This window comes from Hippoglossus hippoglossus, chromosome 4 (assembly GCF_009819705.1).
Source record: "Hippoglossus hippoglossus isolate fHipHip1 chromosome 4, fHipHip1.pri, whole genome shotgun sequence".
Classification (NCBI taxonomy): Eukaryota; Metazoa; Chordata; class Actinopteri; order Pleuronectiformes; family Pleuronectidae; genus Hippoglossus; species Hippoglossus hippoglossus.
Genome location: NC_047154.1, coordinates 23,227,488 through 23,252,734, shown reverse-complemented (window position 1 = coordinate 23,252,734; position 25,247 = coordinate 23,227,488). Strand labels below are relative to the sequence as shown.

The following is a 25,247-nucleotide window of genomic DNA, read 5'->3' as shown; positions in this document are numbered from 1 at the left end:
CATTTCCTGCTGGCGATCATGTTCGCTGCTTGAATTTCCAATAAGCTGGATGTGCAGCATCTCAGTTGAGGGACCTGTTTGCTTCTTGAAGCCTCATTTCATAATTTAGTCTGAAAAGTCAGATTTATTTTTGTGCTGAATTCGTACATAATGCATGTGAGTAAACAGAAAAACAACCGACGGGGAAAATAAAGCGGCTGCATTGTCGTCCACAGCAGAAATTAAGGTAAAATGTTGGACGAGCTTCGGTTTAAATCCCCGACGACAGCCCAGCTCTGAAAAATAAACATGACTGCATCAAAAAAAGGGCCATCTTTACTTTTACCTCTCCACCCTCTTCCCTTACTTCCATCCCTCCACTCCTCTTTTTTTCTTCCATTCAAAGAATATAATCAAAATGTAATTTCCAAGCAAAAATCCACTGGTTATTTTACTTAGGAAGGAGAGGAAGACGAGGAGGAGGAGGAGGAGGAGAGAGAGGTGAGGAGAGGACAGGAGGATGAAGAGTGGAAGACAGGGAGAGAGCACAAGTGGAGAGGAAGAGGGAAAATGGGAGGAGGATAAGATTTGGGATGGAGGGAGTGGAGGATGAGAGGAAGAAGGGAGTAGGAGGGGAACAGGGGAGGAGGTGGGAAATTAGACGGAAAGGTACAAGGAAGGTTAGGAAGAAGAGAGGAGCAACAGAATGGGGAGGAGGAGGAGCAAGCAAGACAAAGAGTAGAGGTACAGAAGTAAAGGGGGGTGGGGAGTGAGATGGCAAGGGGAGGAAAAGAAAGGAGGACAAGAGGTGGAGAGGAGAGAAAGAAAGAGATGTGAAGGGAGGAAGATAAGAGGAGAGAAAAGGAGAGGAGCGGAATAAAAGAGAACAGGAGAGAGACAACCGAAGGAGAGAAGTGTGAGGAGAGCTGGGAGAAGAGAAGGAGGAAGAAGGAGGAAAAGGAGGACAAATGTAGAGGTTGAAAGGAGGAGAGGGGAAGAGGGAAAGAGCAGAATAGAGGATGTGGAAGAGGAGGATTGAAAGTAGGAGAAGAAGAGGAGAAGAGAAGGAGGAGAAATGAGGAGGAGGAGGTGAAGGAAATGAGAAGGAGAAGGACGCTTAAACATCTCATATAGAAAGACTGCATGGCTGCTAATATGATTATTAACCTCACATTCATGATACCTCTAATAACAATGAAACATTATATTTTAATACTCATCATTTGAACAGCTCCTAATAATCCTACACCTCTGTTGGATGTTTAATATTCTTAAATCTTCTTATACATCATATTTTAAAACCTGGGGCTTCAGTAATAAAACACATTTATTCTATTAGCCCAATGCACCAACCCCTGACACATCTTCTATATTCTAACACCTCAGTCTATTAATACTGCACCCCCCGTGTGACAGTATCCCTCCCTTCCATGTTCACTCGCTCCTTCACCTACTCCCACTCTTCCTTGTTCCCTCCTTCCATCTCCCACTTATTCTCCATCACTCTAACACGCTCTCACTTCTCCGCAGAAATGAACATCTGTCTGTCACCTCCTTCTCGGTGGAGGATAGTGAGAAAGAAGAAGGGAGGTGTGGATAAGGGAAAGTTGCCTGATATATTGTATATCATATTGTCTCTGGTGTTGGAGGCACCAAAATTCAATTAAGGGGCTTTTGTGTCAAACGCATTATATGTATGTGAAGTTGTTTCCAATGTGTCCAATGCACGAATCTCCTTTCTGGACCAGGGGAAGGATCAGGGACTTAGAAAAATCTGTTTTCATTTTTCTAACTTTTCCCTTTTCACAGTGTGCGAGGTAGAAACGATGATGATGCTCGCAGGGTAATGAGCCGACTGCAAAACGACACCCTGACGTAAATAGAAACTAATGTGAAGCTGCTGGAGCTGACGAGCTGAGATTAACAGCTCGGTTGTCTCTGTTTTAGTGGCATGTGAACAGCAACGTCACAGAGCCGGTCCTATGACTTGTTTGCAGCATATAGAGTATTTACAATCCTACTCCGATCAAGTCAGAGAGGGATGAGATGTCAGAGAAGTGTCACATTATATCTGAACTATTTATGTTTTGCAGAGTGGAGGTGAGGCTTTTAAAATGTGAACAGCAGCAGTCGTGTGAGAGGAGCAGGGAGGAGAAGTCCCAGCAGCACTGATGCTTTTAATATGATTAAATCATGATCATAGATCATAGATAAGGTAAATGTTGAGGAGCATGTTGCGTGAGAGCTGTGACAGACTCGAGTCGACAGCCCGACTGAGCTCTCAGTTCAGAATCACTGAAATCCTCTGCCCGTCCCCAAAAAAACCCCAATAACTCTGACCTCCTGCGGCTGGGGATGACCCCGACTTCGGGGCAGTTCGGGGGCGGGGGGCTGAGGTGACGGGCGGGCCACCACTCCTCTTCGCCGGCGCCGCTCACATGGAGGATGTCCCCGAAATGAAACGGCAGGGCCTGATTGGGCGCGCTCAGATCGGACGCACTTCCGTCGTAGTCGAACAATGCTCTGCAGACAGAGAGAGAAGATGTCACATTAAACAAAACAAAAACACAACTGCAGTTTTTAACCACACCTTTAATCTTAATTTGAGTTATTTTTTAATATATTCATCACAACTACTGATCATTTAAAACCTATATTAAAGGCTTACAATAAAATAAATCATCAAAACCAGACAGAAAGACAGACAATAATGATATTCTATAATAGTAGAACTGCTTTTCTACACTATTTATTTGTGACCCTGTCTGTGTGTTTGTGTGTGTGTGTGTGTGTGTGTGTGTGTGTGTGTGTGTATAAGCAATTGTACACATCCACCTGAGTGTGTCGGTCTGTTTGTGCGGACTTGTTTGTCGCTGTTGTGTGTTGACGTGTGTGTTGTGTCTGAACGGCGATCTGTCTCTGTGACCACAGAGCTCAAAAGCTGTACGAAGACCTGGAAAAGTAGGCCAGCAGTGTGTGTGTGTGTGTGTGTGTGTGTGTGTGTGTGTGTGTGTGTGTGTGTGTGTGTGGTGTGTGTGGGTGTGTGTGTGTGTGTGTGTGTGTGTGCGTGCAAAGGAACTAGAGCTGAAATAACAGGCCTACCCTAAAGTCCCTACTGCCTTCATCAATAAAACAGAACGCAGACAGAGAAGGAGAAAACCCCAGAGAGAAAGACATGAAACCAGACGGAGAGGTAGAAACACATCAGTGCAATAAAGAAAGAACATTATAAATTTATCTCACTGCTCAAACGTGTCAATCTCCATTAGAAAGGACCGGACGTGATGAAAACTGATCTAATGAGTCCAGGGTGAAAACCTTAAATCCCTGCACTGGTTAGACTGGTTGGTAAAATGTGTTTGCAATTGGATGGAGCTCGACCACACGAAGGAACAGGTGTAAATGTTCCCACGATGCATTGAGGGTGGATTGTGATCTGATCGACCAAACCACTGAATGTTGTCATGGAAACATTGTGTAAAAACACAAGTGTAAATGCAATTGTGTTGTCAATCCAACAACTATGTGGGCAGCTACAGCCATCCTCTCCTCAGTCCACACGTTATTCAATGAGACCAACCTATTTTTAAATTTTGTACCCATGTAAACCAGAGGAGGATTAACGCCAGAGGTGGACTGATTTCAATCTGATCTCACTGTGGACACTGGAAACACATATTAATAAATTATGTCATCAGATTAAGATCATTTCTAGATGGAATCTGGTCAGGAAACATCCAATAAAGTTTATATGAATACAAAATGTTCCATTATAGTTCATTTTAAATATTTCCTGCTAGGACTTTCATTGAAAGAACTACTGCATTTAAACCAAAGTAAATATTATAAATTTGTCCTTTAATATTTGACATATTTTCTAATGTTGAGCTGACCTGCTGTCCTCAGCATTAAAGTCTAAACCTGTGTCGAAATTTGAGTTATAATGGAATTAATTAGGAGAGCTCCAGCAGATCCTTCTTTAATCTAAAATGAATTAGTGTCAAATCACATGGTGAGTTCCAGGAAACGTTTATTTTGGAAAATGTAAAATGGTAGCTTTTTCTAGTGAGGAAATGTGTGATTTATTTAAATGGCTCTAAAATAGTAAAAGATGACATGAAGTGCAGGGTTGTGTTTCTGTGTATTAGTGGATCCACAGATCTGTACAGCAAAGGGCGGCTGTCTGCAGTCTGTGTGTGAATAACCTCTACTTCCCTCTGTAATGTCGCTGCTCCACAGAATTGATGTTTATCAGAGAAACAACAGCAACAAAGGAACAACAGCACAGATCCCAGATGATTTGAATGATTTTGTCGCTGTAGCAGGAAACACTGATGGAGAGTGTGTAGTGTGTAGTTTTACTATGGCCACAGCGACTGTGTGTAACTGTAAATCAATTACATGTTCTCAGTGTTACCGCCACTTTCAGTCCCGTGAGGGAGAAATCTAATTAGTCAAGTTATGGAAAAGACGTTGATTAATCCGGTGGATGTGTGTGTGTGTGTGTGTGTGTGTGTGTGTGTGTGTGTGTGTGTGTGTGTGTGTGTGTGTGTGTGTGTGTGTGTGTGTGTGCTAACCTGTGGATATGTTATGGACATTAAACGGTCCTTATAGCACAGTAGTGTATCGTCAGCAAAAAAAAAACGTCCATTAAAACAAACAGCAGGTTGCGTTTGCCTTAGCGGCTCCACAGCAAAGTTTCAGCTGATAACTTTCCTTTCACTCACAATGTGCAGAGTGAAAATACCTCCACACTGCTGCAGCTGATTGATCACGTGTTGCATTTCTGAGGCTGCAGTACTGTAAGTGCGGCTCTAAATCAATTACCTGTTCTCAGCACTGCACACATTTTAATTCCTGTGTGGGAACCGTCTGAAATCTAATTACTCGAGTCAGGGAACACACATTAATTACCGCGGCGTGTCACTGGAATACAATTCCAACATAAATATTAACATATGTTCTACAGAGAATCTAAAGTCGTTGTTATCGTTTGCTCTGGAGCTGCCCCGGCCTGTTAGAGGTGGTGCACAGTGAAATACAGGATTACAATGCAGAGCTACTGAGCCATACAGTGTATTTAAAATAGAACCATAATGGGTGTGAATGTAAAATGAGCAGAAGGGAATAAAACAGAGGACACACACACACACACACACACACACACACACACCTTTCACACAAAGCACAGTCATCCACACTGTATGTCACCTTGTTTCAGCGACATTTCCTCTGAGGAAAGGTTAGTTTGTGTCTCACACATTATGCATATGCATGTAGTACAAACCCCCATTGCAAATGTGCACACACACACACACACACACACAGACACACACAGCAGCCCAGAGCACCAGAAACCCCCAATCTGTCACGCACCAACAGCCTCATCCCGACCAATCAGCTGGCCTGTTGGAGGCTTTTTTATTGTAATATTGAAGTGCTGATTGGTCGTCTCTGGGCAGTAACCGGATACAGGAGCTTCTCATATGACATTGATTCATTATGCGGGTTATTGGTGGGTTACTACATTATTCTTCATAACCTTGGAATGATCCTGGCCTCATTTTGACTCGACTTTAGAGATTATCATTGAGATTCAGCATGTAATTGATTATATTACAGAGGGCATCAAGATAATTACCTGGCACGTGAAAATGTCCTTATTAAATCTGTGATGATTCACTGGTGCATTGAGTGGTTTTAATATAAATTTTTATATAAATATAAATCTGCTGGTTCCAGGTTTTTCTCTGCTGAGAGGTGTGCTGTGTGTTTCTGTAAGTGAAGCTCAGACAACACAATCAGATGAGTTACCATGACGCTTGAGGATAAAACCTTTCACAAATCTACTTGCCAGACTCGTGGTTCAAAGTAGTTCCTTTAATCTCCTGATTAATCATTGGAGTTTTTTTTTTAAGTGTGATAGACAGAAGCTCCTGCACCCAGCTGGTTTGGTTGTGAGAGAGGACACTTCTCTGCAGAGGAAAACGTGTGTTTATTAACATCAAAGTTAATGTGCACCTGCCTATGAAGATGCATTACAATCTCGACCCTTACAATAATAAAATATTCTCTTTCAGCTGCCTGAAGAGAGAACGAACAACCGACCACAGCTCAATGCAAACAGATTTCAGGTCAGATTCAGCCTCCTGATGGTTGCAGGTGAAATTTGGTTTTCTATCTGGTTTTCGGTCTGAAACCAGCGAAGACTCTTTTCGTCGGATGTAAGAAGCACAGATAACAAACCCTTAGTCGTGTTATAATATGTTTGGTCGGGAAGAAATTAAGCAGAAGTGGTTTTGTGTCTTTTCCGTGAAACTCACTGACAAATGATTTCAGGCTGATCGAGCATGTTGAGCTGGATGAGGAGCTGACTTTGATTTATCTTTGCTCAGTGAACCTGCTCCTTTTCAATAACAACTCTTTGTTTTCAGTTGTTTTGTTTCTTTCTGTGAAATATGTTTCTTAACAACGTGTTTGTGTGACTGCTGGAAAACATCACTGCTGCAAAACAAATGTGATATTTGTTAAATTTCTCAAAGAAGCCGAATAATAATGTTATTCTTTCTGCAGAAAATTTCATATTGCATCATTTCACTTAAGTGGTATCAAAGCAATTCTTTTATAAACATCCTGCTCTTCTGGCTTAATCACATGACGTTTTTTTTTTCATTGTTAAACAAAACCACATAAAGGCTGTGGATGCACAATTAATTTATGCTAATGATGATGATGCCTATGGGTGATTATTAAAAATGTATCAAGGGTGACGGCAAGCAGCTGCAATGTCACGTTTCTTCATATTTTTCAAGTTCAGTTCAAAAAGGGGATTATTTCTTTTAATGGTGGGTATGTGCCAAGTAGGTCAATACAAGTTTTACAAAGTAATGTGGTTATGCTAGCGTAGACACTCGAAGAAAGTAAATTGAATAGAATAAAAAAGAGATATTTCAGTCATATATGCAAATATATGAAATCAACTTAAAACCAGTTTGTTAAAAAACCAATTGACCTGCAAGTCGCATACTACAGCTTCCAGATGGATGAACGTGACCTTTGGCCTCTGGCTCCCTTTACCGACTGTGACCCCGGCCTGCTCTGTTCAGTGAGTCAGTGTGTGTGTGTGTGTGTGTGTGTGTGTGTGTGTGTGTGTGTGTGTGTGTGTGTGTGTGTGTGTGTGTGTGTCTGTGAGTGTGTAGTTCAAGGTGACTGTCCCAGCTGCTGCTGCCCTCTTCCTTCCAGGCCACTTGAACACACAGTTCAGGTTCGATGTTCCATTCATGTGCGATAATTTGTTCATTGAACTTGAAGTTTCAAAGTTTTTGTTTCTCTCTTTGTCAGAACAGAAAAATCTCACATTTATTCAGCGACTGGTGCGTTGGAGAAAAGCAAGTGGACCAAACATGAAAAACAGTGACGCATAGAATAGATGTAATTAAGTGAATGTAATTAAGAATCTATAGACAATGTGCACTTCAGCCATCTTTAAGAAATGTCTTTATTCCTATAAAGTGTTGTGTTGTGTTGTGTTGTGTTGTGTTGTGTTGTGTTGTGTTGTGTGTGCACTTCTCATCTAAAGCCTCCTCTCAGTTTGTGTTCAGGCTGTTGTTTGATAAAGGTTTAACTCCCACAGTCTGAATTCAGTGATCGTGGTTTCTCTCTCTCTCTTTTGTGACTTTAACATTCAAGATTAAATACTGTGTCTTTGGATCATTGACAGAAACCATCACTGATATTTGCTCTTGGACTAAATCCTTTTCAGGTGAATCTCGACCTAAATAAAGTCTCCTTTGTCTCCTGAAAGCCACTGGATTCAATCGTTGGTGTTGCCATTAGAGCTGCTTTCCCCGTCTTTGTTTTCCTCCTTATTGATTTCCTAACAGCGCCAATGTGACTTATGTGGAGCCAGCAACCCGGCGTTTAATCAATATTTCGAACACTGTGATTCTTGTAGAAAAAAGGTTCTTAACAGAGGAAACTAAGGAGGGAAGGGCGATCCAGAGAAGAACGAACAACCGGGGAGGGACAAGGACGAGAATGACAAAAGGACAGAAGGAGACACACACACAAACACACACACAGAGAAATCGAGAGACTTGACGATGGATGTGTTTGTGCACGAGTGTGAGACGGAGGTTGCCAGACAATCTAATTGTGATTTCAGATGTGATAACCTCTCTAAGTGTTTCACACACACACACACACACACACACACACACACACACACACACACACACACACACACACACACACACACACACACACACACAAATCGAAACAGTCGACAGCTGAGATAAGACCTTATAATAGTTGTGTCACACTGAAGGACACTCGACAGTCAGTCACCTTTGTCCGTTTGGTGCATGTGTGTGTGTGTGTGTGTGTGTGTGTGTGTGTGTGTGTGTGTGTGTGTGTGTGTGTGTGTGTGTGTGTGTGTTACCTGACGTAAAGTGTGCGTTTCTGTGTGGAGCGGAGCGACGTGGAGCTGGAGCTGACGCTGCTGGTCATCATCTGTTCCCTCAGGTCATGGATCTTCGCCTCGAAACGACTGTACTCTGCACACACACACACACACACGCACGCACGCACGCACGCACACACACACACACACACACACACACACACACACACACACACACACACACACACACACACACACACACAAAGAGGACAAACATTGTTGGGAGAATTTAGAAGACAACTTTAATGCAATGCCAGAGGTCTTAGTATTTTCCTTTTTCTTACAAATCTCCTCTAAAAAATAATACTTCCCAAATAGCAAAATTGTTTTGGCCCAGATTAGGCCCCTATCTGGCCCAGATGAGCCCCACATCTGGCCCCTATCTGGCCCACATACCACGTTGGATGACGGCTCTTGTTTGCAAGGTCTGGGCCACAAGTAAACCACAGCAATACCACATGTCAACCAAAGGTGGCCTGGATTTGTGTTATTGGGGCCGGATGTTTGCCAAAAGAGGCCCACATTTGTTTCTCCACATTAGAAGCAGTAACCGTGATTTTTATGCCACGTTACGACGCGTGGATCAAAGAACAACAGAACAACAAACGCAGCCTGACGAACCGCGGAGGTTTATGTGCTGTGTTAACCACGTTTCCTACCAATATAACAGCCAGTGCAGAAGTTTATTTTCCATGTTCAAGTGCAGACGGGCTTCATTAAGTCGCTCGTCTTTCAACACACACGTACACACACTCGCACACGTCGAGCTGTCATCAGATTCTCCACAGCTATAATCTAATAGTCTGTTTGATCTGGATATTAACTCCTGTTACATCAGATCTGATCCGTGCCAATAACATCACCTCCGCACATCGACGTGCACGTCCACACATGCACATCGTCAGAATTCTACAATATGGACATCACCAGAAATCCTAAAAACCTGTATTTGCTGTCTAACTCTACATCTACTCTACTATCTACTGTTCTAGTCGAGGAGAGGACGGTCGATAGAATTAGAATCTACTAGATATTTTTGAATCAAATCACTGACAGAGACTTTGGCCGATTTGCTCTTTGACAACATGTTTTGAATCATTTCCAGCTGCAGATTAACGGATACAAGTTCCATCCATCCATCATTTATTTTTGCTTATCTTCAGAGGTCGCAGGAGGCCGCAGCCAATCCCAGCTGACATTAGGTCATCAGCCAATCACAGGGCCGACATACAGACACGACCTAAGCTGGTGCAAGCAGCTCAGGACCCACACGGACACAGAAAGGCCCTGGTTGGTCGGTAGGTTCGAACCCAGAACCTCATTACTGTGAGGCGACATCATGCCAACTGACGTAACTTGATATATTTAAAATGTGAAAATTATGAAAATGTGCCATTTATAGAAATGAACCTCCAGATAATTATGTGAATCTGTCGTTCCTGTTCACTCTTCTTTCAGCCAACTATTACATTTCCCACCAAACAAGCAGCTGTTGCAGTTTAGTTGAAATTAAATAAATGAAATGTTCAATGGTGGCACTGTGGAGCAGTGGTTAGCACCCATGCCTTCTGGCAGGAAGGTTCTTGGTTGAAATCCCTATTTGGCCAGGGGCCTTTCTTGTATAGAGTTTGTTTCTGGGTCCTCCACCTTCCTCCCGCAGTCCAAAGACCCCATATGGGTGGAGATGCAGTTTTGGGGAGTGATTTATCGAGTTACTGTGAATACATATGATGTTGCACATTCATTTCACTTCATTAATTCATTATTATCCACTATTATAGCGTGTTAGCTGTTTATAAAGATGACATCCCCGCACTTTGCAAAGCTCTGATTGGTCAATTGTTTCTCCAGCTGACAAAAAACAACTATCGATGTGCACACACACAACTTCCTCCTTCCTGCCTCCACATGTTAACACCCAAGAAAACAGTTTTATGCTCATCATGCAATGACCGGTGTGAATGAATATCTGTCCTGAGAGCAGCTGACATACTGCAGTGGCCTAGAAGCTCATGTCACTCAGACAATGCTGTCATACACAGCAGCTTGACATGTTTGACAAATCTGACACGGGCCGCTCACATGTCACTCTGCGGTCGGCAAACAGGCGGGTGCGCGGTGAGCGTCTCATTAGACGTGCACACAGACTTCACACTGTGACGTCCCTGCAGCTCAGCAGTGGAGTGACACAGCATCATCCAGTGCAGCTCTTTCATCCTCATTCCATTCTTTTTACGGCTGAAATGGAAAACGATGTTAAAAGTTCAACTCTATCGCTGCACAGATTTTCTATTTAATTGTCGAATTAGCACTTTGCCCTGTTTTATAATCCTAATTTTCCTCCACACATTTATCTGCTGTTTTCGTGCACACAGACAGACATGAATTTTCAAATAGCACTTTCAGTGTAATTGCCAGCAGCAACCGAATCCACATCTCGGCTGAAAGACAAGTAGTAAATTGCGAGGGAGCAACCGGTCGGCCAATCAATGCAAAGAGCAATGATTTGCTCACACACTCAGCACAGCTTTAGTATCCTCCCGCTTCACGCAGCAAAAAAACCCCAAAAAACACTCGAGTTTCTGACCCATTTATTTTTCTAGTGGCCATAAAAATGTCATTGTGCCTCTTTAATTATAAATGTACATTATTTATGGAAATGCACAAAGTGGAAAAACAAATGACATAACGCTCCCTCTAATGCACTTTCATGGCTTTTCACGGGGTGATAAGCTGAAAAAGTAAATACACCTGCGAGTCGCCGTCTCCCGATGACAGTGACGCGTGGCACTTTTGGATTCGTAGTGACCGTGGAAACAGCAGCTGTGTGTTGTAATAAATCCTCACCGACTGTCCTCGAGTCCTCTTAACACCACACAGCTTCCCAGAAACCTCAGAACTAACACTCGGATGACAACGCCGCTGGCAATAAGCCTGAAAAAGCCCCTCTGAAGGATGTCCCTGTGTTTGTGTGTGTGTGTGTGTGTGTGTCTCTAAACCATTACTGTGGACTACAGAATCTAATTAACCCTGAGTAATTCAATCATACTCGTGGTACACACACACACACACACACGCAGATCTGAAACCTGCAGCGTCTCCCGAATTTCCCCTCGCACTCACTCCCTCCTTGTTTAAACGCTCGGCCTATAAACGCTGTCAAAAACCAGCCTACAACTCCCAGATCTCAGCTCTGATTTCCCCCACAGCGTTCATTAATCTAACGCAAACAACTCAACTGCACTGGAGCAGCAGAAAAAAGACAACAACACTGAAATGCTGAGAATAACACAACCTGCCATGGCTTTTTCTCCAGGATGGTTTTTTAAAAACTACACAGGGATGTTTTTGTTGGAGGACGGAGATTCACCTCATGAAGCCATGAACTAGGTTTGACTCATGTTAAATTCAGAGCACAACACGAACACAGAAGCGAAACAGCCTCCAGTCTTTCTGTAATAACAAGAAAACCAAGTGGCCTTTCACCCAAACTTTCATTTTTTTTGGGGGGGGGTGTTAACCTTCAATGTCTCCATCCCTGACCTCGTTATGGCTTTTTCAATCTCGGCTCTATAATCCATAATAAATTGACGGATTAACAACTCTATTTCTGTGCGGGGTGATCCCACACACGTCCGGATCACAAATACTCTGCACACGTTCACGTTATTAACATGTAACTGTCCCTGTTGACACAAATCGCCTCAATACAGCATTATGGGATTAAGAGAAAAAGAGAGAAAACAAAAGAGAGAAGAGAAAGAAAGAAGAAATTGATAATGTGACTGAGCTTTACAGCCTTTGCATCAAAAATACTATTTCAAACAGTGAAATAAAGAATTAAAACAAAAGTTTATCAATGAGAGATGATGCTAAAACACAGGAAACAAGAGAGAATGAAGTGAGGCAGCAAAGAGAAAGACAGGAAATTGATTGTTGCATTTGCAGAAAAATCATATTCTAAGAGTGAAATAAAGAACAAGAGCAAGAGAGGCGGTGCTAAACGATGGGAACAGAGAGCTAGAAAAAGAGATGCTGCCCCCGTCTGTGATCTAAAGAGCAAAGACTGGGCTGCAGCTACGATATCAGTGCTATCGGATCCTGAACAGAATCACAAAGCCGGAGCTGGCGAGGCTGCTGCTCCGATCAAAGCTGAGAAGTCAGAGCTGTAATCGTCCTCATCAGTGAAAGTGTCGGAGCAGATCACTTTAAAGTCAGGGGTAATAAACTAAAGCAACAACGTCTCCGGCTCAGCTCTGTGTTTCCTCTGCTGTACTCACATGCTGCTGGAGGACACGCAGCCTCAACGTCCCCAACGCGATGCGATGCCGGTACGACTCTCAGATCAGTGTCTGCATGTGTGTGTGTGTGTGCGTCTGTGTGTGTGTGTGTGTGTGTGTGTGTGTGTGTGTGTGTGTGTGTGTGAGAGAGAGAGAGAGAGGATGTGGTTTGAAGCTTAAAGTCCCGGGAAATGAATGAAAGGAAAGAGAGAAAGAGAGAGAAAGCAAGAGAGAGCAAGAGCAAGAGAGACAGAGAGAGAGAGAGAGAGCAAGAGAGAGAGAGAGAGAGAGAGAGAGAGAGAGAGAGAGAGAGAGAGAGAGAGAGCACAGATGTGTGTATAAAAGAGAGAGAGATGCCCCACGCTAGATTCAGAATGTGAGCGAGGCAGAGAGCGGAATGATGTGAATGTGTGTGAGTGTGTGTGAAGGTATGCAGTAGTTAGTCTGTGTGAGAGAGTGTGTGTGTGTGTGTGTGTGTGTGTGTGTGATTAGAGTCAGTCCAGCGCTGCTCAGCTGCCACAGAAACAACAGATGCTAACTCTCTCTCCACTACACTCTTTTTCCTATCTCTTGTTCGCTGGTGCGTTCATTTGCTCCTCCCTCTGTTTGACAGCAGCTCGCTCTAGGGCGGAGACACACACACACACACACACACACACACACACACACACACACACACACACACACACACGCACACACACACTGTTTCCTCAGGTCACTCATGCAGGAAGCTGAGTCAATGCCAGGCTCTCCTGCCCTACTTTGGCCCAGGGAGTTGGTCTAACATGCCACACACACACACACACATTGATATTAACAAATCGTTTATAAAAAGCCCAAATCATGGATTTTCTATTAATTCTAGTAAAAATTAAGACAGTTGCAGATGTCTTCATAAGTATGAAGGAGTTTAAACTATTTCTGCTCTACATGGTTTATGTTTGTGTCTCTTCTCTCCATCTCTCTTTCTTCAGCTTGTCTCTGCCTAGTTGCAATAATTAAAAAACCTTGTACAAATGAAATAAATACAACTTGGTTTTGCTCAAATTTCTCTCTCTCTCTCTCTCTCTCTCTCTCTCTCTTTCTCTGCTCCCGTCTCTCTCTCTCTCTCTCTCTCTCTCTCTCTCTCTCTCTCTCTCTCTCTCTCTCTCTCTCTCTCTCTCTCTCTCTCTTTCTCTGCTCCCGTCTCTCTCTCTCTCTCTCTCTCTCTCTCTCTCTCTCTCTCTCTCTCTCTCTCTCTCTCTCTCTCTGGGCTGACGACTCCCTACGAGTGATAACACTGAAACAGCCGTATAAGTTTCACATGATCAGCATCAAACTGCCTCTGTCATCACATATCATCTCGACGCAGCGTTATCAGATTAACAAGGAGAGAGAGAGAGAGAGAGAGAGAGAGAGAGAGAGAGAGAGAGAGAGAGAGAGAGAGAGAGAGAGAGAGAGAGAGAAAAAGACATAACAGAGAGAGCGATGGAGAAGGGAGAAGAGAAGAGGAGGAGAGGAAACAGAGAGGAAGAGGTGGGGGAGGGGTGATGACAGAGACTAATGGCTCTGGGGCTTATATTCCCTTGTTTCCTCATTTACCTCTCCTCTCCTCTCGTTTCCTCTCCTCCTCCTCCTCCTCTCTCCTCCTCCCCTCCCCTCTCCTCCTCTCTCTAGAGGAGTATTGTTTCTCCATTCAGCAGCTGTCAGAGACCTTTTCTGCATTGTGCAGCTTTGGTGTGATCCAAAAGAAAACCTGATATTGTATGCATTGCACCAGTATTTTCCTCTCAGGTCCTCTATTCTCACTCAAGCTGAGAATAACTATAAACAACAAAGAGCAATAAACCTCAATACAATTAATTAAATATGAATGATGTTAACAATGATGATCAATTAAGAACAATACAAACAGGTTTTCTGGAATATAACACTTTCCAGTTACGACACATAAAGATGTTCACACTGTCCAGTAGGATATGAATTAAAATGTCCAAGAAATTCATGGGCCAAACTTGTTTCTAAGATTAGTCGGATGTAACAAAGTACATTTACTTTTCACTTCAGTCGATTTATTTTGAGATATTTTTTACTTTTACTCCAGCCGTGAAGACGCAGAAACCCGTCCCCATACAGTAATGTAGCAGACCATCTGAGAGTTACTTTTAATTACTCAAAGTATATTTAAAAGCGAGTACTTGTTTGCTTTTACTGAAGTAGGAAAGTTAATGTGGTGTTTTTACTTTTACTTTAGAGCATTTTTGTCTATTTATTTCTATGTACATGACGAACATAGGGAAAAGATGTTATCAAAATCCTGTGTCTGATCAGCTGGAATAATAAAAAGCTCTGTGAGTCTTTTATATCCGTGTAGAAGAACCTACAGACGGTTCAGGCTCTAAAAATAGTCGTGCTGTTAGAGGCTCATCTGATCCAGTACAGTAATCTATAGTGGTTTTGATTTACTGATTGCAGAGGAGATGAGAGGAGAGAAGAATTGTTCTGTTAAAGGTGGAAAACGATAAAAGGAATATTCAAATTTTAACGAGTGAATTCAAGTTTGAATGTCAAAGCTGCAGGAATGTGTTTCACCTCTGGCAGCTAATAAAACTCAGAGCGTGACAGTACGAGGTGACACGCTGCACATCTCTAATCAGTCCCCATCTCGTTTCAAGTGACGCCTCAAATCCCCCAAATCCCAGTCTGTGGGCGATGAGTCAGACCATTACCGGAGACACCAGCAGGACCGGGGAGCCGAGCGGGGGCTGACAGGTGGCGGAGACGGAAAAATAAGAGCAATAAAATGAAGTGGGAAAAGAAAAGAGAGCAGCCCACTGAGTGTGTGTTTGGTAGAAACTCCCACAATTTATAGTCTGAGAGCCCAGAGACGGAGCCGTTAATCCTGCTTAACAACCGCTGCACGACACACTAACACACACACTAACACACACACACTAACACACAATGTGTAATAAGCAGGCTAAGAGAAGTGACGATAATCCTCCCTGCATCACCTCAGTATTACTGCTGACAGACACGCCTCTGTGTGTGTGTTGTTTTGTGTGTGTTGTGTGTGTGTGTGTGTGTGTGTGTGTGTGACGGTTATGTGTAATCCTACTGACTAATACTGCTGTCAAGCTTCAGGCGTTTACCAGTCGCACATCAGGAAACCTCAGGCGCTGCAGGACATCACACAGTATTAGGACATTTTTGGTTTTCCGATGCATGTCCAGGTATTTTTTCTGTTTAACCTGAACTGGAGCCCTGAGATTCTGAGTTCAAGCTGAAACACTTCACTCCAGCTAAATGTAATACATGTCCCGAGGAGATGTTGCCGGAGTCAGGGAAGTTGAAGTCTACACGTTTAAAAATATAATCTCTTCAGGTCACCAGACCTCTTTAGCGCCGTCTCTCTGCTTGAGGCCAGTGGACTGTGGCTAAAATACCTTCTAAGACATATCAGACTGCAACAGAGCTGCTGGTTCGAGTTGTGGGCTCCAGGTTTTGAGAGAAAAGAGGAAAGTATGGAATAAAAGACATGATGTCTCTGGGTTTGCTGCATTAAGATAGAGAACTGCTATGTTTTAAAGTTCCTTCATCCTCGCATGTGTTTTATAATCTTCCTCTTTGTGCATTTTGATTGAAAAGTGATTTATAAATACAAGAATTATTGGTATTTCTTGAGGTTAAAGTTGCAAACACTGCATTATAATCACAAAAAGCAGTGAGTATTTACAGGGTTGACCTTATAGTTGAGTAGATAATATTAAAGACAATGTATTTTTTCATGATTCTCATGATTAACACATTTTTTATTATATGTGCTAATAATGTGCCTCTAATACACCGCAAAAATTTGACTTATTCCAAAATAAATCACACAGTGGGGAGTTGTAGGATGAAATCCAGTCACATGACATATTGTAGCCACAGGTCTGACATATAAAACTGGCTGAAAATAGCCTGAAACGTGAAGAGAGACGCTGCATCAACAGCATGACGACTTTTCACAGACGAACACTTTCCATCTGCTCCACTGCAAATAAACACAGATCTATATCTGCTGCATCAGCTTAAACCAACCCTGTCACCTGTCACTGCACCACACACACACACACACACACACACACACACACACACACACACACACACACACACACACACACACACACACACACACACACACACACACACACACACACCATAAGGTGTTCAGATCTGTGCTGCGTTTGGCCACAGTGGGCGCCATATTTAATTCAAATAACAGGGGGAGACCTGGACACACACAAACACACACACGCACACACACACCTCAAGCAAACCGTAAACATGTTTTCCTTAACATTTAATGGTTTACATTATGCTGGGTTAGTTTTCTGTCCCTATTAGAAGGACAACTCCCCAACATATGACTTATTATTAACATAGTAATACCGTATAATACCAAGACCACACACACACACAGCAACACACAAACACTTCTCCTCCCCTGGTGGAGGTTATTATGAGTTCCTTTTCTTGTTGGCAGGAAGTGTTTCATGAGACACAGGGAGCACTGCTGGTCACTGCACGCCGTAGCCACAGGAAGGGGACAAACATGGACACACACTCACACACAGAAAGACACATGCACAGTGCTGACCAAAGCTCAGCGTGGACAGAAGGTCTGATATAGAGTCCATTCAACAGTCACTAATGTGGTCTGTAGGAGAGTCACGATACACACACACACACACACACACACACACACACACACACACACACACACACACACACACACACACACACACACACGTAAACTGCAGGATTAGATTTTTAAGAGATTTTTTACATGTAAGTGTGTCGGTCGCTGTCCATGGTGCTGATCCTACGAGGCTCTTTACAACAGACAAACTCTGGTGAAAACTGTTTTTTACCCAGAGGCAGCAACCAAATACAACCTCAGCCACTGACACAGGATCATCATCATCATTCCATCCAGAGTGTGTTCACACAGCTGTACACAACATCTGTGCTCTCTACACATTCTCTCTTAGGCCGAAGAAGTCAACTGTAGGATATAAGTAACATATTCACTGTGCTGTGTCCTGTGTCCTGACTACTGACAAAAAAGCCTGATGACATCCTGATTACACTCAGATCTCAGACAAAAGTTTAACACAACTTTTCTTATTCACTCTGAACCGGTGTTGACGTTCAGACACTATGTTCAAATAGTTAAAAATAATACTTGACTGATGTGAAAACTACCACAGAAGGAAATTCACATGTACCAGTTTCTGCCACAATAGATAAGGTGTTAAATTTGTAAGTAAAAAGCACGTAGCTCTTTTCTTTTTACAGGAAAGATCGACATGGTACTAACTGTTAATTTTCACCAGCACATTGCACTTATGAATCTGTCACAGAGCTGAAGAGAGAAGTTTCCTTCCTGTCAAAATGTTGCAGATGATTACTGTAAATTAAATAAGTCACAGATTTATTGCATATTTGGAAATGAATGGATTTACAGACACACAAATCATTCGATTTTGTCATATTTGTTGTTGAGAGAGAGTACTGATCTGAAACCAGTGCTTAATTAATAAACCGTACGTGTGAAAGAGATTAGGATCATTCCTTTATGTGTAAAGTAACATTTAGCTGTAACATATAAATACATATTTGAATTTACTGAATCACTATTTATGAGTAAATAAGACATAATAGTCCAGCATCACCTAAAGAGTAAACCTTTAAATCTGTCCTGGCAAAATGTGCAGCGCTGACGTATGATGTAATAAAAACACAGAGATATAAACAGTCGAAATGAATAGAGTGCTCCTCTAGATCCGCTCTAGTGTTATAAATACCCACCACATAACGGAGCAATATCCTATATCAGTATCAGTATCGGATATCAGGATTTAAATTTAATCTCACTCTCTCTCCTGAAATTAGAAATCATAATCCATATATCATGTCAGTATGACCTTTCAGAATTCATAATCCATTCATCATGGTTTCCAGTGTGATGTATGGATTAGGTCCTTATGAGCTTCCCTCACATTTGCATACTGTGGCTGCGGAGGAACTTCATTATGTTCTAGCATTTTAACTCCAGCATTACCTCAACATATAATTACATAAACAGGAGGTTCTGGAAATTATTTTCAAAGGCTAGAAACTGAATTGATGTTGTGGTTTTTTCTTATTTAAAGCACATGTGAGCCAGTGGATCATACTGTTCACTCATCCGCTCTCAAATAACACAGTTAGAGACCAGCTCCCTGACTGAATAATACATGGACACACACACACACACACACACACACACACACACACACACACACCTCCCTGCAGACACATTTTCTGAAGCGAAATCTGAGACCAGGTGACCTGATGTTGTTTAACAGTCTGCAAGTGTGTGTGTGTGTGTGTGTGTGTGTGGTGGTGGTGGTGGTGGTGGGGGGGGGGGGGGGGTTACTGTAAGTGCTACACTCAGGTCCCCCACCATCCCATTAGCCGAGCCAATCAGCAGTTATAACCTGGTTTCCTAGGTTACGGCCTTTCCCGTCACTCCCAGTAGACAAAACATCCAGGATGGTGCTTGTTGGGAAACCTCACTCTGACACCTAGTCTGTGTGTGTGTTGTTTGTGTTGTTTGCGTGTGTATGTGTGTGTACTTGTATGTATTTCTGTCTATGTGAGGACCAATTAGATTTATATAGGGACCTATAGGGATTTGAGACATTGATAGATTTAGGAGCTATTTAAGGCTTTTGTGGTTTTCATTGGTTGCTGTGGAGGCATTAGGTGAGTTTGTGATAACAATGGTTTGCTTTGAGGGGGAGTATCAGAAATAGAAAGGTGGGTGTGATGCTTTCACAACATCAGGAAAATGTATGGACCATTTTGACGGGAGGCAGGACATGATGCATGTTTACAGCACATATTGGCACTTGTAACCAAAAGCCTTCAACTCATGTCATCTTTCCAAGTTGACATCTTGTCTTGTCCATCCCAGTTAAAATTGTTATCAACAAGCTCATTTTCCTGCTGTATTCTCACTCTGACACTTCACTACTTTGGGTACTTTTGAGTACTACTTTCCGAGTAGCAGGAAAAGTTACGGAAAATGACCAAAGTGACTTGGACGTTTGTGTTCTCACAAACATGTCCAGACTTCATAGCATGTCTGAACCCAGCTGTGGTTTGTGTACGTGTACATGTGAGTATGAATGTACAGTATGAATATTTATATGTCTCAGCATGTTGCACGTGATTTTCAATGCTTCCATTAATCACTATCCTGCAAATATTCAAAACACTGGACTTCCAACAACGTAATAGAGTAGAATAACAACACCTGATAAAAAAAGCTACATGTCATCACTGCTTCACAACTAAAATACTGATTTATGTTGGTTTTATTATTTTCTTTGCCCACAAACAGCTTTTTTTCCGTAGCTACAACCTTTTTAATACTTTTGAGCTTCCTCACATATTCCACTATCACTGTAAACTGCCAAAATCATCATCAAATATCCAAAGAAATTCATATTTGTCTCATTTTCTTGACACACCGACATTTCCACCACACAAAAAACCTGAGTATTTCACTCATATATTGTCAGATCTATAACAGATAGATGAAAATATGCTGTATAAGTCTGCAGTACTCACCCTCTGGTCTGTACTGCGCTACTATGGTAACGGTCTGTCCCGCGTTCTTCAGCGCCGCAGCCGCCTGCTCGTGTGTCGCACTGGACAGGTCCACGCCGTTCACCTACACACCAACACGGACAGAAAGCGTTAGCGCCCACGCTGGATCGATAGCAATAAATGTATAGTGAGAGGAGAACAGCATTAGGGACGCTGTACGTCTCAGTGGGTCGATAACTCACAGGTGACCAGTCACATGTGTGTGTGTGTGTGCACGTGTACTTTGTGCAGCCTTGTTTAATGCATAGAATCCTTCCATGTCAGTACTTGCATATATTAATACATAACAGTTCAGCAGGGATTGTCAGAGTCTGGGGAAGATTAAATCCATTTTTCACTTTTGGGCGACGGGGGGTTAATAACACACACATTTACCATCAGCCTTTAGTGGTGACTGACTGGGTTCACCAGTTTAAACTGTTGCAGACGCTGTGAATCAAAGTTTCTGCAAAGATTTCTGTTAATGTGACTCTGCATCAATAATGTACAGAGACATTAACACAACATAAACTCACAGAACGACTCCCTGGCTGACGCGGTATAATCTCCGCAGCAATAACGGCAGAGGCCCAGTTATTAATAAAAGTAATGGTGACAGTAGTGGTGTTGACTTTATGAGGCGTTAGCTCATACCGACAGGATGCGGTCTCCCTTCCGCAGCTCCCCACACAGATCGGCCGGACCTCCGGCCAGAATGAAGGAGATGAAGATTCCCTCGCCGTCCTCTCCGCCCACGATGTTGAAGCCGAGACCCGTGGTCCCTCGCTGCAGCACCACCCGTCTGGGTTCTCTGAAAGACAAATCAAACATACACTGTAAAACCATAAAAGATGGTATCTAACATTTATACCAATTAGAGCATGATTTTAATTTTTTTAACGAAACATACAATCAGTTACGACTCAGACAGTTGATACTGTCAAGCTGAAATTAAACTTTCTTAACCACATTCAGTTATAAGGAGCATAGAGAGAAGAGATCCAGAAATGATACCATCTCAAATTATAAAGAAATAAACAAAAAAGTAGATTTAAATGTTTTCTGGATGTGTAACAGCTGTGACATGAGCCTGTAATGTGGTGAATACCAGTTCATCTCGGGGGGGAAATCATTCCCCTCGGTGAACAGCAGATGTCAGTGTTGCATTGCGTCTGTTTTGTTCAAGCACCACGGTTCGTGTCTCTGTGCTAACGACACGCTGCTGCTGACTCAGTCTGTTTTTAAATTAATGGTTTGACTCTTTAGCGAATCAGCAGGAAACGAGCTCACAGGCTGGAGATCGACAAGAAACACAGACACATGCTAAAGACAGAGCTGGGAAACTGGTCTGTCCTGCAGCGAAGCAAACTGGACCTGAATGATACTCTTCACTTAGCATGAAAGCACTAAACAATGTTACCTTTTCACCACTTTGTTTGTTAGTTTGTTCGCAACATTAAGCACAAATTACTGGACAATTTACCACAGAACTCTGTTGAAGGATGGAGGGAAGTAGTCATAAGTATTTTTTTACTTTCTTTAAAATTGCGAGATGGGATGTTTTTTTTATATTTTCACAGAATTCCCAGGGATTAATTTATGGATCTTGATTTTAAAAGTATGACGTATTAAGAGGACTGATATCTATAAGCCTGTGAAATTAGCTGCAGCTCGATTAAATTTAAAGGTTGGATGGTAGTGGTAGTACTCATATAAGTTATATTATTTACATTAATTTCAGTGAATGTATCTAGATACAGTCATTTAAAGTGGGTTTACATTGTGAATTTGACAAAAAATTACCAACGTGACAGAAACACGCTGATATTTTGGTGACCAAAGAAAAAACTGTGACAGTAACAGAAATGAAGGACGATCAGCTGATGATGTGGCTGTTACACGTCTACTACACGTCCTCTCACCAACCAATAAGAACACAGCATGAAATAATGCACTGAATGAATGACGCCTCTTTTCCTAATCTTTTCCACACACATGAATATGTCGACTGCGATGAAGGACTCGAGTCTCGCTTCACTGAGGCGGCTCAGACGGATGACGCACGCTGATGACGCGTTGCTCCTGTATCGATGGAGCCTGTGATTCAGGAGATGTTTTAACCTTCTACAGTCAAACCACATCAAACCAAGTTGATTAGATCCAATGTCGCACAGTGAGCTCTGCAGCGAACTAAGATTGCTGAAGTCTCACGGTCTGTCTGCGCCACAGTTTAAGTCATATTACCTAACACAGAAATTCAGTCCAATGAGTTCCACGCCGTGAGGTCAACAGATATTGAATTTGGGGAGAAGAGTGCTCTGGTTTTGGTTTGGTAATCTGGTTTGGCAGAGACTCTGGGTTAAGGTTCTGGGAATCAGCGCAGAGAGAGAAAATAATAAATCAGTGCGTCGCTCATCGTAAAAGCCTGAAACTGGAGAAACCAGGTGGTCCTGAAATTGGGATCACCTAATTGGACAATCGTTGAAACCCATAAACCTCCAGGACTAACTAATCAGACGTGATGTAGCGAGGGATGAAAGTAGAGAAGGAAAAGAAGCGGAGAGACGAGAATGACAGACGTCAAAGTGACCATCCTGCAGTCGGCCTGAGGCTTATCAGATTTATTAGAAACAAAGCGCACCGATTGGCCCGAAGGTCGATGACGAAATGAGTCATATTCTGGTAACCACGGGGATGCCAGTTGAGTGACGAGGGCCGTGATAGGCTGTAATCCGTCCATTAAAATGGATTAAAGACAGAAGAGCGGCAACGAGAATCTGCATGCGTGTGTGTCTGTGCGTGTGTACACATGTGGCCTGATTCCGGAGACAAAATATGTACACTGCCATTTGCCTTTTACTGCCAAACACACACACACACACACACACACACACACACACACACACACACACACACACACACACACACACACACACACAGGAACGGCTGGATTTACACTGATTTTAGTAAAGCGAAGAAGAAGCGGCAGAATTCCCTTATTGATGCCACATGTGTGTTTGTGTTTGTGTTTGTGTTTGTGTTTGTGTTTGTGTTTGTGTTTGTGTTTGTGTTGTGTTGTGTTGTGTTGTGTCTTTGTGTTTGTGTTTGTGTGATCTCTCACCTGGGGATCTCGTCGTCTCCGGTCATGGCCCTGGGCAGCGGCGAGTATCTGGGAGTGGTTAACGGAGCCGGGCTCACAGACTGACTGCCGCTCATGTAAGGGCTTATGTGGTTGTCTTGATGTGGGGAGTACGCTGGAGGGACACAAACAAGAATAATTCATTATTATATTTTACGTTCGAACATAAAAATTATTTCAAGGGAATCAGTAAAAGGTAAAGTGAATTTTGAGGTTCTCAGAAATATGATTAAATTTAGTTGAGTTGTGATGATGGCAGTCTCCTGTACTCGTTTCCTGATACAACAATAAACCCAGTAGACAATAGGGACAATGGTGTTTGTGGGTTTTGTTGCCTATTGTGCTTTTGTCGTAGAAAGTTATCACTGCAAGTTGCTTTAGATGCAAACCCACGTTATGCAATTAACTATGAGCAAAGTATTGTACTGAAAGCTGTGGGTGTGTGTGTGAGTGTGAGTGTGTGAGTGTGTGTGAGTGTGTGTACGTACAGTTGGTGACGTCAGGCGGAGGGAAGTTGTCGTTGATAAAAAGCGAGGTGTGTTTGGCCACACGGAGGTACACGACGTCAGGAGTCGACTTGAGGGCAGCCACCGCCTCCTCGTGAGATACCTCCTCCAAACAGGAGCTGTTCACCTGGAGACACACACACACACACTGTGTTAGACACAGACTGAACACACAGACAACACACAGACAACACACACACACACAACACTGAGGCTGGACATTGATTTGATGAAGAGGAAGTTGTTTTCATGCTGGATTTACTTCTACACTGATTTCACCTTTAACAGACTCTGTCCTTCTCTGAGATACTTAATCTGTTCTTAGAAGACAGCTTCCTGACAGGTAATACTTAATACTTCCTTCTTTACATATAAGATTATATAAAAAAAAGTGGATTAATGAAGATGACACACCTTGTCTTTCTGCTCAGTCCTCATTTTAAAGTAAAAACAAGAAGGATTCATTCGAAAATATTACACGTCTGGTTTTATATATTAATATTTGGTGTTACTAAAATGATTGAATTTAATAAAACTATTAATTGCATGAAGTATTTGGTGCTGTTGAAGATGTTAAGGGACATTATTCATGATCTACTTGGAACTAACACACCTGAATTCATGGTCTCATCTGAGAGTCGAAGCAAACATCTTCTGTAATGCTTTGTATTTTCATTTCCACCTGCTGCAGATAGTGATGTACAGAGTTGTGTACCGTTACACATGTGCAAAGAGGAAAGGCCAAATATAAAAAAGTTTGATTCTTACAGCCACAAGTTTGTCCCCGATCTGTAGCCGTCCGTCTTTGTGTGCAGCTCCTCCCTCGATGACCTTCGTCACGTAGATGCTGTTGTCGCCCGGCACATGTTGGTTTCCAACTCCACCTGCTATGCTGAATCCTAAACCTGTCACAGGACACATCACACTTTGAATCATTTTGATAGATATTTGCATTCACTTCAGTGACGTGACGTCCTGAGGGTCACGTGCTAAGTTAATCTGTAATAGTGGAACATATTCGATCGTTCTCTCGGGCAAAAACAAATCATGTTAACTACGCTGCGACAACTTTTCGACTTCTACACAAAAGTCCCAGAGTTGTACCTAGATCTAGATTTTCACAGTTAATGTTTGAGTTCCCTCATCGTCTCTTAAAGCTGAACGTCAGCAATATTTTGATTAAAAACATAATGTGCCAGAATACAATATCTCACAGTTGT

General features: G+C 42.5%; 1 protein-coding gene across 9 annotated transcripts in view; it reads right to left on the bottom strand.

The window, feature by feature from the left end:
• The window catches only part of LOC117760392 (discs large homolog 1-like protein), a 98,440-nt gene that overhangs the window by 7,082 nt on the left and 66,111 nt on the right, over window positions 1-25,247 (bottom strand). For 7 of the 9 annotated variants that reach the window (XM_034583386.1, XM_034583387.1, XM_034583388.1 and 4 more), the window contains 7 exons: window positions 24,796-24,932; window positions 24,010-24,154; window positions 23,504-23,636; window positions 21,037-21,193; window positions 20,365-20,467; window positions 8,420-8,534; window positions 2,320-2,502 (listed from right to left, as the gene is read on the bottom strand). In XM_034583386.1, the coding sequence (XP_034439277.1) occupies window positions 2,320-2,502; window positions 8,420-8,534; window positions 20,365-20,467; window positions 21,037-21,193; window positions 23,504-23,636; window positions 24,010-24,154; window positions 24,796-24,932 (973 nt within the window). Of the gene's footprint in view, window positions 1-2,319; window positions 2,503-8,419; window positions 8,535-12,720; window positions 13,083-20,364; window positions 20,468-21,036; window positions 21,194-23,503; window positions 23,637-24,009; window positions 24,155-24,795; window positions 24,933-25,247 lie in introns of those variants that run through there. The other 2 variants (XM_034583394.1, XM_034583393.1) reach the window with 2 other exon arrangements.